Below are 11,933 nucleotides of genomic sequence, written 5' to 3'. Positions count from 1 at the left end.
CTCGCTGTTGTTAGTTTTTGTGTTTCTAATCGCCTGGGTCGCTGTTGTTAGTTTTTAGCCCACCATCATCAGATGGTGGGCTATTCAAATCGCCTTTCGTCCGTGGTCCGTCGTCCGTCGTCCGTCCTTCCGTCCGTCCTTCCGTCCGTCCGTCCGTCCGTTAACAATTCTTGTTACCGCTATTTCTCAGAAAGTACTGAAGGGATCTTTCTCAAATTTCATATGTAGGTTCCCCTAGGACCCTAGTTGTGCATATTGCATTTTGCGACCGAACGGTCAACAAGATGGCCGACAGGCGGCCATCTTGGATTTTGATAGTTAAAGGTTGTTACCGCTATTTCTCAAAAAGTGCTGAAGGGATCTTTCTCAAATTTCATATGTAGGTTCCCCTAGGACCCTAGTTGTGCATATTGCATTTCGGGACCAATCGGTCAACAAGATGGCCGACAGGCGGCCATCTTGGATTTTGATAGTTAAAGGTTGTTACCGCTATTTCTCAAAAAGTGCTGAAGGGATCTTTCTCAAATTTCATATACAGGTTCCCCCAGGACCCTAGTTGTGCATATTGCATTTTGGGACCGATCAGTCAACAAGATGGCCGACAGGCGGCCATCTTGGATTTTGATAGTTAAAAGTTTGTTACCGCTATTTCTCAAAAAGAACTGAAGGGATCTTTCTCAAATTTCATATGTAGGTTCACCTAGGACCCTAGTTTTGGGACCGATCAGTCAACAAGATGGCCGACAGGCGGCCATCTTGGATTTTGATAGTTTAAGTTTGTTACCGCTATTTCTCAAAAAGTACTGAAGAGATCTTTCTCAAATTTCATATATAGGTTCCCTAGGGCCCTAGTTGTGTATGTTGCATTTTGGGACCGATCGGTGAACAAAATGGCCGACAGGCGGCCATCTTGGATTTTGATAGTTTAAGTTTGTTACGGCTATTTCTCAAAAAGTACTGAAGGGATCTTTCTCAAATTTCATATGTAGGTTCCCCTAGAACCCTAGTTGTTCATATTGCATTTTGGGACCGATCGGTGAACAAGATGACCGACCGACAGCCATCTTGGATTTTGATAGTTAAAGTTTGTTAATCGCTATTTCTCAGAAAGTACTGAAGGGATCTTTCTCACATTCCAAGCATAGTTTCCCCTTGTACCCTAGTTGTGCATAGTACCTTTAAGGACTGCTCCATAATGCTTTTTGGGACTGATCGGTAAAAAAGATGGCCAACCGGCCGCCATCTTAGATTTCATTGTTGAAGTTTGTTACCACTTTTTCTTAGAAAGTACTATAGCGATCTGTCTCAAATTTTATATGTAGTGTGTTTGAAAAAGTTTGAAAAGCAGGGAAAAGATCCTCTTTCCATTGTCAGACATAAATCATTCTTTGGTGGGCGCCAAGATCCCTCTGGGATCTCTTGTTGTGTTTCTGATCGCCTGGGTCGCTGTTGTTAGTTTTTGTGTTTCTAATCGCCTGGGTCGCTGTTGTTAGTTTTTGTGTTTCTAATTGCCTGGGTCGCTGTTGTAAGTTTTTGTGTTTCTAATCGCCTGGGTCGCTGTTGTTAGTTTTTAGCCCACCATCATCAGATGGTGGGCTATTCAAATCGCCCTGCGTCCGTGGTCCGTCGTCCGTCCATAAACAATGCTTGTTATCACTTATTTCTTAAAAACTGCTGCAGGGATTTTGTTCAAACTTCACATGGAGGGTCCCCTTGGTCCATATTTGTGCCATACAGATTTTGTGGCTGATCGGAAAAACAAGATGGCCGCCAGGCAGCCATCTTTGATTTTGGCAGTTGAAGTTTGTTATCGATATTTCTTGAGAACTACTGAAGGGATTTTGTTCAAACTTCACATGGAGGTTACCCTTGGTCCCTAGTTGTGCCATCCAGATTTTGAGGCTGATCGGAAAAACAAGATGGCCGCCAGGTAGCCATCTTTGATTTTGGCAGTTGAAGTTTGTTATCGATATTTCTTGAGAACTACTGAAGGGATTTTGTTCAAACTTCACATGGAGGTTACCCTTGGTCCCTAGTTGTGCCATACAAATTTTGAGGCTGATCGGAAAAACAAGATGGCCGCCAGACAGCCATCTTTGATTTTGGCAGTTGAAGTTTGTTATCGATATTTCTTGAGAACTACTGAAGGGATTTTGTTCAAACTTCACATGGAGGGTACCCTTGGTCCCTAGTTGTGCCATACAGATTTTGAGGCTGATAAAAAAAAACAAGATGGCCGCCAGGCAGCCATCTTTGATTTTGGCAGTTGAAGTTTGTTATCGATATTTCTTGAGAACTGCTGAAGGGATTTTGTTCAAACTTCACATTGAGGGTACCCTTGGTCCCTAGTTGTGCCATACAGATTTTGAGGCTGATCAGAAAAACAAGATGGCCGCCAGGCAGCCATCTTTGATTTTGGCAGTTGAAGTTTGTTATCGATATTTCTTGAGAACTACTGAAGGGATTTTGTTCAAACTTCACATGGAGGTTACCCTTGGTTCCTAGTTGTGCCATCCAGATTTTGAGGCTGATCAAAAAAACAAGATGGCCGCCAGACAGCCATCATTGATTTTGGCAGTTGAAGTTTGTAATCGATATTTCTTGAGAACTGCTGAAGGGATTTTGTTCAAACTTCACATGGAGGATACCCTTGGTCCCTAGTTGTGCCATACAAATTTTGGGGCTGATCGGAAAAACAAGATGGCCGCCAGACAGCCATCTTTGATTTTGGCAGTTGAAGTTTGTTATCGATATTTCTTGAGAACTACAGAAGGGATTTTGTTCAAACTTCACATGGAGGTTACCCTTGGTTCCTAGTTGTGCCATCCAGATTTTGAGGCTGATAAAAAAAAACAAGATGGCCGCCAGACAGCCATCTTTGATTTTGGCAGTTGAAGTTTGTTATCGATATTTCTTGAGAACTACTGAAGGGATTTTGTTCAAACTTCACATTGAGGGTACCCTTGGTCCCTAGTTGTGCCATACAGATTTTGAGGCTGATCGAAAAAACAAGATGGCCGCCAGACAGCCATCTTTGATTTTGGCAGTTGAAGTTTGTTATCGATATTTCTCAGATAGTACTGAAGGGATCTGTCTGAAATTTTCATATGTAGGTTCCCCTAGGGACCTAGTTGTGCATATTGCATTTTGGGACCAATCGGTCAACAAGATGGCCGCCAGGCAGCCATCTTGGATTTTGTTATTCAAAGTTTGTTATCGCTATATCTCAGAAAGTACTGAAGGGATCTGTCTCAAAATTCATATGTAGGTTCCCCTAGGGACCTTGTTGTGCATATTGTGATTTGGGACCGATCGGTCAACAAGATTGCTGCCAGGCAGCCATCTTGGATTTTGATATTCAAAGTTTGTTATCGCTATTTCTCAGAAAGTATTGAATGGATCTTTCTCAAATTTCACATGTAGGTTCCCCTAGGGCCCTAGTTGTGCATATTGTGATTTGGGACTGATTGATCTACAAGATGGCCGCCAAGGAGTCATCTTAGATTTTGATAGTTGAAGTTTGTTACCGCTATTTCTCAAAAGGTACTGAAGCGATCTGTCTCAAATTTTATATGTAGTATGTTTGAAAAAGTTTAAAAAGTAGAGAAAAGATCCATCTTTCCTTTGTCAGATATAGATCATTCTTTGGTGGGCGCCAGGATCCCTCTGGGCCTGTTGTTAGTTTTTGTGTTTCTAATCGCCTGGGTCGCTGTTGTTAGTTTTTGTGTTTCTAATCGCCTGGGTCGCTGTTGTTAGTTTTTGTGTTTCTAATCGCCTGGGTCGCTGTTGTTAGTTTTTGTGTTTCTAATCGCCTGGGTCGCTGTTGTTAGTTTTTGTGTTTCTAATCGCCTGGGTCGCTGTTGTTATTTTTTGTGTTTCTAATCGCCTAGGTCGCTGTTGTAAGTTTTTGTGTTTCTAATCGCCAGGGAACATATGTTGTTAGTTTTTGTGTTTCTAATCGCCAGGGAACATATGTTGTTAGTTTTTGTGTTTCTAATCGCCAGGGAACATATGTTGTTAGTTTTTGTGTTTCTAATCGCCAGGGAACATATGTTGTTAGTTTTTGTGTTTCTAATCGCCTGGGAACATATGTTGTTAGTTTTTGTGTTTCTGATCGCCTGGGTCGCTGTTGTTAGTTTTTGTGTTTCTAATCGCCTGGGAACATGTGTTGGTTTACAGTTAGTTGAGATGATCCTGACCATATTTGTTAAGAGGATATTAAGCCCAATCAACTAACCTGGTTTTGGGGTTGGATATATCAAATATATACAATCAACATAGTTTGAATATGTCCCCATAATTACAGATGTAATCATTTTGGAAATTGCGAAATATAACAACTAAAAACAAAGGGTTTTTGGATTTTGTTAGTTTAATGCCCTATTAACAGCCAAGGTCATGTAAGAACGCACCAGGTTTGTTGGTGACCAGCAGCCAGTACCTGGCAACTGCTCCACCAACACATGAGATTCAAACTCGCGACCCAGAAGTGGAAGGCTTGTGGTAATATGTCAGACATCTTCACTACTTGGCCACTGCGGCCCCCAAAACAGAGTCAGAACATTTATTAATGCGGGATGTATATTGATAGCTACCCACAACACTAGTTTTTATCTGCTTAATAATTTGACAAGTAATGTAAATGTACTGTATAATGGTTTTGCAAAATTACAACCATATTTTAGCTTCTAAACAAAACATGATCCTTGAGATGAATTGGTGTTTTGGTAAAACAAATCTAAGTTTATCTATGTGGAAATCATTAAAAGAGTAAATTATACAAATAGTTGGGTGTTAGATAATTAATAGTAATGTTGTACCAAAAAAAGTTTAACTTTCTACAGCGACGATCGCGATTATAGCATGTGGTTCTGATCCGGTTTCAGAGTATCATGAGAATCCTACAAACCATTGTAAACCTGTTATTGTTCTTGCGGTTTCTAGAACTTTAAATTATCTGTGTCACCAAGAGTTCAACAATGCCAAACTCAAATGACCATGGGCAGTATTCAGATAACGGCAATATCTATAACTTAATGTTGTCAAAAGATATTTCAGCTTATGAAGTACATTATATTAATTCCCCTAAAACACTATACAGTATATATGTTTGTTCCATTTACAGCTAGGACTAGAGTTACTTCTAGTAGGTACCGTTTGAATATCAAGAATCTATTCACTAACATCATTAAACTTTAAATCAACAGGACATGCTCATGGTCAATATCGGAAATGAATAGAGCTTTCGTTTTTCGGAGACTGAATTTTGCCATCCATTTTTTCATTGTTTATTTTTGGTCTTGGATAAAACGATAGTAATAAAATGTCATATAAATGGCTTTCAAGATTTACAGATATGTCATTTATATGCAGAATAAATAGTAATGGACCTAAAACGTCCCCTTGCGCAACGCCAGCATGTGTATTTTAAACGGAAAATCTACTACTATCTATAAAATCTTGTCGGCGAAAACGGATATAAATTTTTAAACCAATTTTGAAGTTTTCCTTCTATACCAGAATTAGCTATTTTAACCTGCAGTCTCTTGTGCCACGCACGATCGAACGCTTTAAAAATATCACTGAAAACAAAGACCACGTCGGCTACGTACATTTCCCCCTATATTTTCTTAAATTGATGCACTGTAGAATGACCCGATTGGAAGCCAGAGATTGTCTCTTTTCATTGTGTTTGCTATACGTTATAGTTAAGACAATCATTAATAACATTCCCTGTAATATTTGTTGCAGAGAAAAACATGTCATAGTCCCTTATGATAGGTATGTTTTATACAAATAGTGAAGATAAACACACATCGCGTGTCTCGGTGATTTCTCAGTGCATTAGTTGTTGAGAAAAAACTATCCATATTTCCATGTAATAAATATATCAATAGTGAAAAAAATCCAATGAGAGTATTACACACCACAATCTCGTGTAATGAAAATTTAAAGCGTAAACGAAACTGGTAATGCTTAATTGGTCAAAATGGTAATGGAATGCGCCACATCAGTTTAATTTGTAAAAGGTATAAAATGGGTGCATGTACAAAGTAGATATGTACACGTAGAATATGAATTTTTCCGATTTTTGTCTATGTACGCGACGTAGAATACGAATTTTACCGATATTTTGTCTAAACCCCTTAATCATCTAAAATGGCCAATATACACTCTGGTACAATACAAATTAAGTCCATATGAATACAAACTGTAACCACTTCTCTAAACATGTTGTTTGAAAAGTTGTACTTAAACAGTCCAAAGTATAAATGCACAATATCATGTACATGTATTATCATCTGCATAATTACACATGATAGTCCCATTCATTAAAAATGAAAAAAAAATATTGATAAGAACATTTAGAAAGTGAGAAGCTCAATGATCGAACCCTGATGTACCCTCGAATTTTAATTGAAAGGTATCACAAATTTAATATGTAGGTTCCCCTAGGGCCCTAGTTATGCATATTGCATGTTTGTACCAATCGGTGAACAAGATGGCTGCCAGGCCGCCATCTTGAATTTTGATAGTTAAAGTTTGTTATCGCTATTTCTCAGATAATACTGAAGGGATCTGTCTCAAATTTGTATTTCCGATCAGCCACAAAATCTGTATGGCACAAAAATGGACCAAGGGGACCCTCCATGTGAAGTTTGAACAAAATCCCTGCAGTAGTTTTTAAGAAATAGTGATAACAAGCATTGTTTACGGACGGACGACGGACCACGGACCACGGACGCAGGGCGATTTGAATAGCCCACCATCTGATTAGAGAAAATATCCATCTTTCCTTTGTCAGATATAGATCATTCTTTGGTGGGCGCCAAGATCCCTCTGGGATATCTTGTAATTGAAAGGTATCACTTAATAATTTTTTTTTCACTTGAAGATATTTTTAACAATATTTTTTATTTGTATGCTTTCTTACTCTGTTTTATTTTCTTCAAAAGTAACGCGAATATCTCTTAAAATCAACTACAGACATTTTTAAGTAGACATTCAATAAAGGAAAAAAAAGCACCATACGAGCTCCACATTCACTGAAAACAGATATTGAAGGTACATGTACTTTGTAAAAATAAGATATGCTTGTTCAACAGTAGATTATCCAGTTTGATAGAGATGGGAACAACAGAAAGGCACGTCACAATCACAGTGACGTCATAGAGTTTTATTGTTGATTACGTCATCTAACCTTACCTTAGATACGCTACTAATGCATGCTCTATCCAAGACATCAACTGCTATTCCTGATACAGATCAGTGATTACAGACATGTTGAATACGCAAGCTTTTATTCACAAATCCAAAGTAAAAGAACACCTTCGCCAGTCTCTGGAGGATAAATGTTCGAGAATCGGAGGATGGAATATATTCTTTGGAATGAATGACTCAATGATCAGAATATTGACACCGGTGAGGGAGGTCTTGACCCCGGTACCAGGAACGCCGACACCATTATCTCCAACACCTAGAATTCCCGTGGATACAGTCAAGTTTACTTTATCAAAGCTGGAGGATTATCAAGGCAGTTTATCAAGGCATGGCATCGAAGGTAATAATTGGTTTATTACTAAAATGCTGTTCAGGATAAAATTTAAAAAAAAAACATCTATAAAGACATAATGATAAAAAGTGGCTGGAATAAGCACGTATGGTTAGATCGATGGCTAACTCCTGTCCAGAATTTCTGAGTAACAAATGCATTATGGTGATCTAAGGCATAGTACAGACCAGACTATATTTGTCAATATCAACCATATGGAATTTTTACAGTGTTTCATACCTTCCACCAAGGGACTGGGATTGACCACTAGTGTACAGTGGTGGGAAGTCGATTAACCCGAAAATATATTTCCGTCGAATCGATTTTTTATCTTTTTATTACTGCATATTATCTTATTTTCAATGCTTACCATTGTTGACCTCGTTGTGTTGCAGATACGAGCAGCAGACTCGTTCCAAAACCTAAAATCGAGTCTCACACCGATGGTACCAAAACCACAGACAAGGCTACAGCAACTATCACTACAACTAGCGCGTTGACAAAATCAAAACACCAAATTAAGAAATCTACTTCGTCCTTTGAACAGAAAATGCATGAAGTGTCAACATATGTTATGACGGCTGACAGAAATAAGGAGAAATCTCGTCTGAGCGGAAGAAAAGATGGATTCACGAACGACAATCTAGGTAAGAACTCAAGGAGGAAAAGGCAAAAAGAAACTGTTTCTGGACAGGAAATAATGCGTAACGGAAATAAGATTGCTAATGTGGACCTCCAATTAGTAAAATTGCCAGGCATGAACAAGGATTCCAACAACAAGGCGCATAATAAATCTGCTAAGAAAAGGAATTCTGACTCTAGATTAAACTATGCCAATATTCCAGCTAGATGTAGCCTTCCTCCGCTTGATGGACGCATGTCCTCTGTCTCCAAGGCAGGACGAAATTTAAAACCGATCAACGCAAATGAAATATCTGTACTTCCTTCCGTGAAGTTGGATAAACTCTCTGCCAATAGTACTAAGAAAACAAACGTTAGGACACTTCCTCCACTCCGATCTACTTCTGGTAGAGACAGTCGTCGAGTTCAATCGACAAGATATGAACCGCTTTACAACGCCAGTGAAGAAAGGAGTACCAAGTCAGAACAAAAAATAATCGGCTCTGCCAAGGGAATCGGACGTCTTCCTGATATACATGCAGATATGAGGAATAAAAGCACAGAAACAGGCAGTTCCATAGGTGCCGAGAAGAAATCTAGATCTGCTACCGGAAAACGAAGGAGTCATGGAATACGTGATCGTCATTAAAATATACGAGTTTTAATTCAATTTTGTTGTTATGCTGTTTCTATATATCAAGTTGTAATTAGACGCATGTCAATACTTAATCGAGGTTAATTATCCGTTTATGCGGATATACTGATCATAGATATTATTCAGAATAAACGTCTGAATATGGTAATACATCATTTATTGCCCTCTTGAAATATGATTTATCTCGGGAAAACAAATCTCCATGTCTCCCTCATTCCATGCCATATCTTAATCATGTGTTTTCAGGTAAAGTATTAAAATCAACTCAAGTATTTCGTTCATATACGTGATACTTCATGCAGAAACACCGCAACCAGAACGAACTTACCTGAAAACCGTATATTTTGTTTGTTTTAAAAATCGGGCAAACCTTACAGAAAAGCATATGATAATCACTTGGAAATAACAACGATATCAGTATATATAATTTGAGGTAAAATAACACAACATATATTTGTTAGTGTCTCATTAAATCAAAAGCCAACGTATAGATTCAAAAGCTGGAGTTGCCTCTCTTCGTGCATGTATAGCAGTAATAAGTTCGCACCAAACCTTCATTAATTACGCCATTGATCGACACCAAGAAAAAAAGCATATTCAAAATATACAGAAATTGTACAGGTTTATGGCAAGGTGAAAGTCCTATAGATTAAGGGTTTCAAAAACAGTACAATACCGTTTTCGAAAAATCTTCTGTAGTTATACTAGGTAGATATACTAGGTAGAAAGTCCAAATAAAACCTAGACTGTAGAAACGAAAATGAGTGGTCTCACAGGAACAGCTTTACTCGTATCTAGCCTCTATACGACTGCGGAAGGAGTGTCTTTTTGTTTTTATGTGGTAGTGAACGTCGATAAAAACCAAGCTCTATTTATAGACATCGTGTATCGTGATCTGAAACACCCCCCTTGTGTTACCATTTTACATATACTTTCAAAAGAAATACAGACACAAGTTTGTTCACACGGTACTTTTTGCCCATACATTTGTAGATCCAGTTATCCATTCTGCTTTTGCATAAACAGGGTAGATCCATTAAAACTTGTCATTTTTGTGTACTTCTACACGTAAGTAGTTTCCGCTATTGCAAAGAGACACAGCATTGATGTACCGCAGCCTCCTTAAACTATACGGTCGCAGAAAACAGTAGATTTTGACAATGTATTAAAATAAGGCACATGCCTTAGAAATCTAGATTTAGTCATTTAATAGTCCGCTAAACCTACCTATATTATTAGGCTTTTAATTTTTTTTTGCCTAATAAAAAAAAAGATAAATAAAAAAACTAATAATATAGGCAGGTTTAGCGGACTAGTCATTTAATTGTAAAAATATAGGTACAGAAGTTTACATATGATTAATCTGCACAACATTTGCAATACAATAATGTATTTAGATAAAGATTTGACTATTTTTCTGCGCTTATACAGGCATGTGCATACCATTGTAAATACAAAACATACCGACTATGTACATACAGACATACAAGATATACCATTTTTAAATGACCATTGTTTTTAGAATCAACCAATAAACCAACTAGCATACGACCATAGTTATTGATACATATCATAATCGGATATTAAAAAAATACAATGGTACATTTATGTCAATTAAATACAAGGGCATTCAAATAATTCATAACACTAGGGTAAAATGAATACGGAGACGTGTCAAACGGACACCGGAGGTGTGGTCTGGATGGCGCGCGAAAGCGGGCGAACTTGCACGTGCGAGCGTTCGCGAGCTTTTCGCCAGTAAATTCAATATGGCGTCGATAGATAAACCTACACGTAGAGACGTGACGATGAAATCAACTCGTACACATGTTTGCTACCCGTGAGGGTCAGTCCAGTCAGGTAAGAAGTTTACATTATTATTTTTATAAGTTATGTTTTGACTGAATTCAACAATACTTTACCACGTGCTTCACATTTATGTTTACATCATATCGTTATGTTTAACATGTTACGTATCACCACAACAAAAGTAGTTCCATGCAGATTTATAGAGGTATAGCGTATGTAATCTTCATCAGCCATCCGAAGGTTGACGATTCTTTGAACGGACGGGCGGATGGATCTTAAATATATATGATCTGCGAACGTATTTCGTTGGGGAAAAACACGTTGCGATAATATATAATTTGTTATTATATCTTCTTATAATTATCTTTTGAAACAAACAACGAGGATCAAACCATGAATATATCATAAAGGATAAACGTAATATACTTAAACATTCCTTAATAAATGAATATATTGGATAAACGTTATATATGTAAACATTCCTTATTTTAGGGAATCAATGCCTATTTCCTAGTTTTTTGGCCCATCTTTTGAAACAATATGTACATGCGTTTGCATATGATTTTATAGTTACACTATATTTCTTTCTATCCACAATAACCTCTGTAAATGCCTATTATATCTGTCGTCTTGCTTAGCCCAAATCGGTCGTATTGTTGGTGCACGTGGACCTATATCATGTATAAGTTGCAATAGTTCCTGTAAAAATGCAAATTGTATACATTTACTGACAATTGTGAAAACGCTCAAAGGCTTTTCATGAACATTATGTATGCCTGATAATTTACAAAGAAATAACTCTACACTAAATTATGATGTTCATTGTATCAACACAAGGAGTAAAACGTAAGTTTGTGAAAATAATGTTGCCGAGAAAATAGACTAGTAACAGAGACGTCACAAGATTGTATGGGTAGCCATGCATTACAGCCTCAGTCAATATTTGTGTATTGTATTAACCAGTATTACACCCGCAGGCATGAGAGAAAACATTACAGCCTCAGTCAATATTTGTGTATTGTATAGGGTTAACCAGTATTACAGCCTGCAGGCATGAGAGAAAACATTACAGCCTCAGTCAATATTTGTGTATTGTATAGGGTTAACCAGTATTACAGCCTCAGTCAATATTTGTGTATTGTATAGGATTAACCAGTATTACACCCGCAGGCATGAGAGAAAACATTACAGCCTCAGTCAATATTTGTGTATTGTATAGGGTTAACCAGTATTACAGCCTCAGTCAATATTTGTGTATTGTATAGGGTTAACCAGTATTACAGCCTCAGTCAATAT

The 11,933-nt window shown here is 37.7% G+C and overlaps 1 protein-coding gene across 1 annotated transcript; it reads left to right on the top strand.

The window, feature by feature from the left end:
* Positions 1 to 7,200: 7,200 nt before the first annotated feature.
* LOC138307922 (uncharacterized) lies at positions 7,201 to 8,843 on the top strand. The gene is made up of 2 exons (XM_069248848.1): positions 7,201 to 7,561; positions 7,948 to 8,843. The coding sequence occupies exons 1-2, from the start codon at positions 7,282 to 7,284 to the stop codon at positions 8,820 to 8,822; spliced, it is 1,155 nt and encodes a 384-aa protein (XP_069104949.1). The 5' UTR covers positions 7,201 to 7,281; the 3' UTR covers positions 8,823 to 8,843.
* Positions 8,844 to 11,933: the final 3,090 nt, after the last annotated feature.

The sequence above is a fragment of the Argopecten irradians genome, chromosome 14 (assembly GCF_041381155.1).
Source record: "Argopecten irradians isolate NY chromosome 14, Ai_NY, whole genome shotgun sequence".
Lineage (NCBI taxonomy): Eukaryota > Metazoa > Mollusca > Bivalvia > Pectinida > Pectinidae > Argopecten > Argopecten irradians.
Note: the sequence above shows the minus strand (reverse complement) of the source record. Positions and strands in the feature narration are given on the sequence as shown.

What these genes read in the sequence shown, in the direction of transcription:
- LOC138307922 (XM_069248848.1), top strand. Translation starts at nt 7,282, where the DNA reads ATGTTGAATACGCAAGCTTTTATTCACAAATCCAAAGTAAAAGAACAC. An exon ending in ATCAAGGCATGGCATCGAAG is followed by an intron (nt 7,562 to 7,947) that starts GTAATAATTGGT and finishes GTTGTGTTGCAG; the next exon opens with ATACGAGCAGCAGACTCGTT.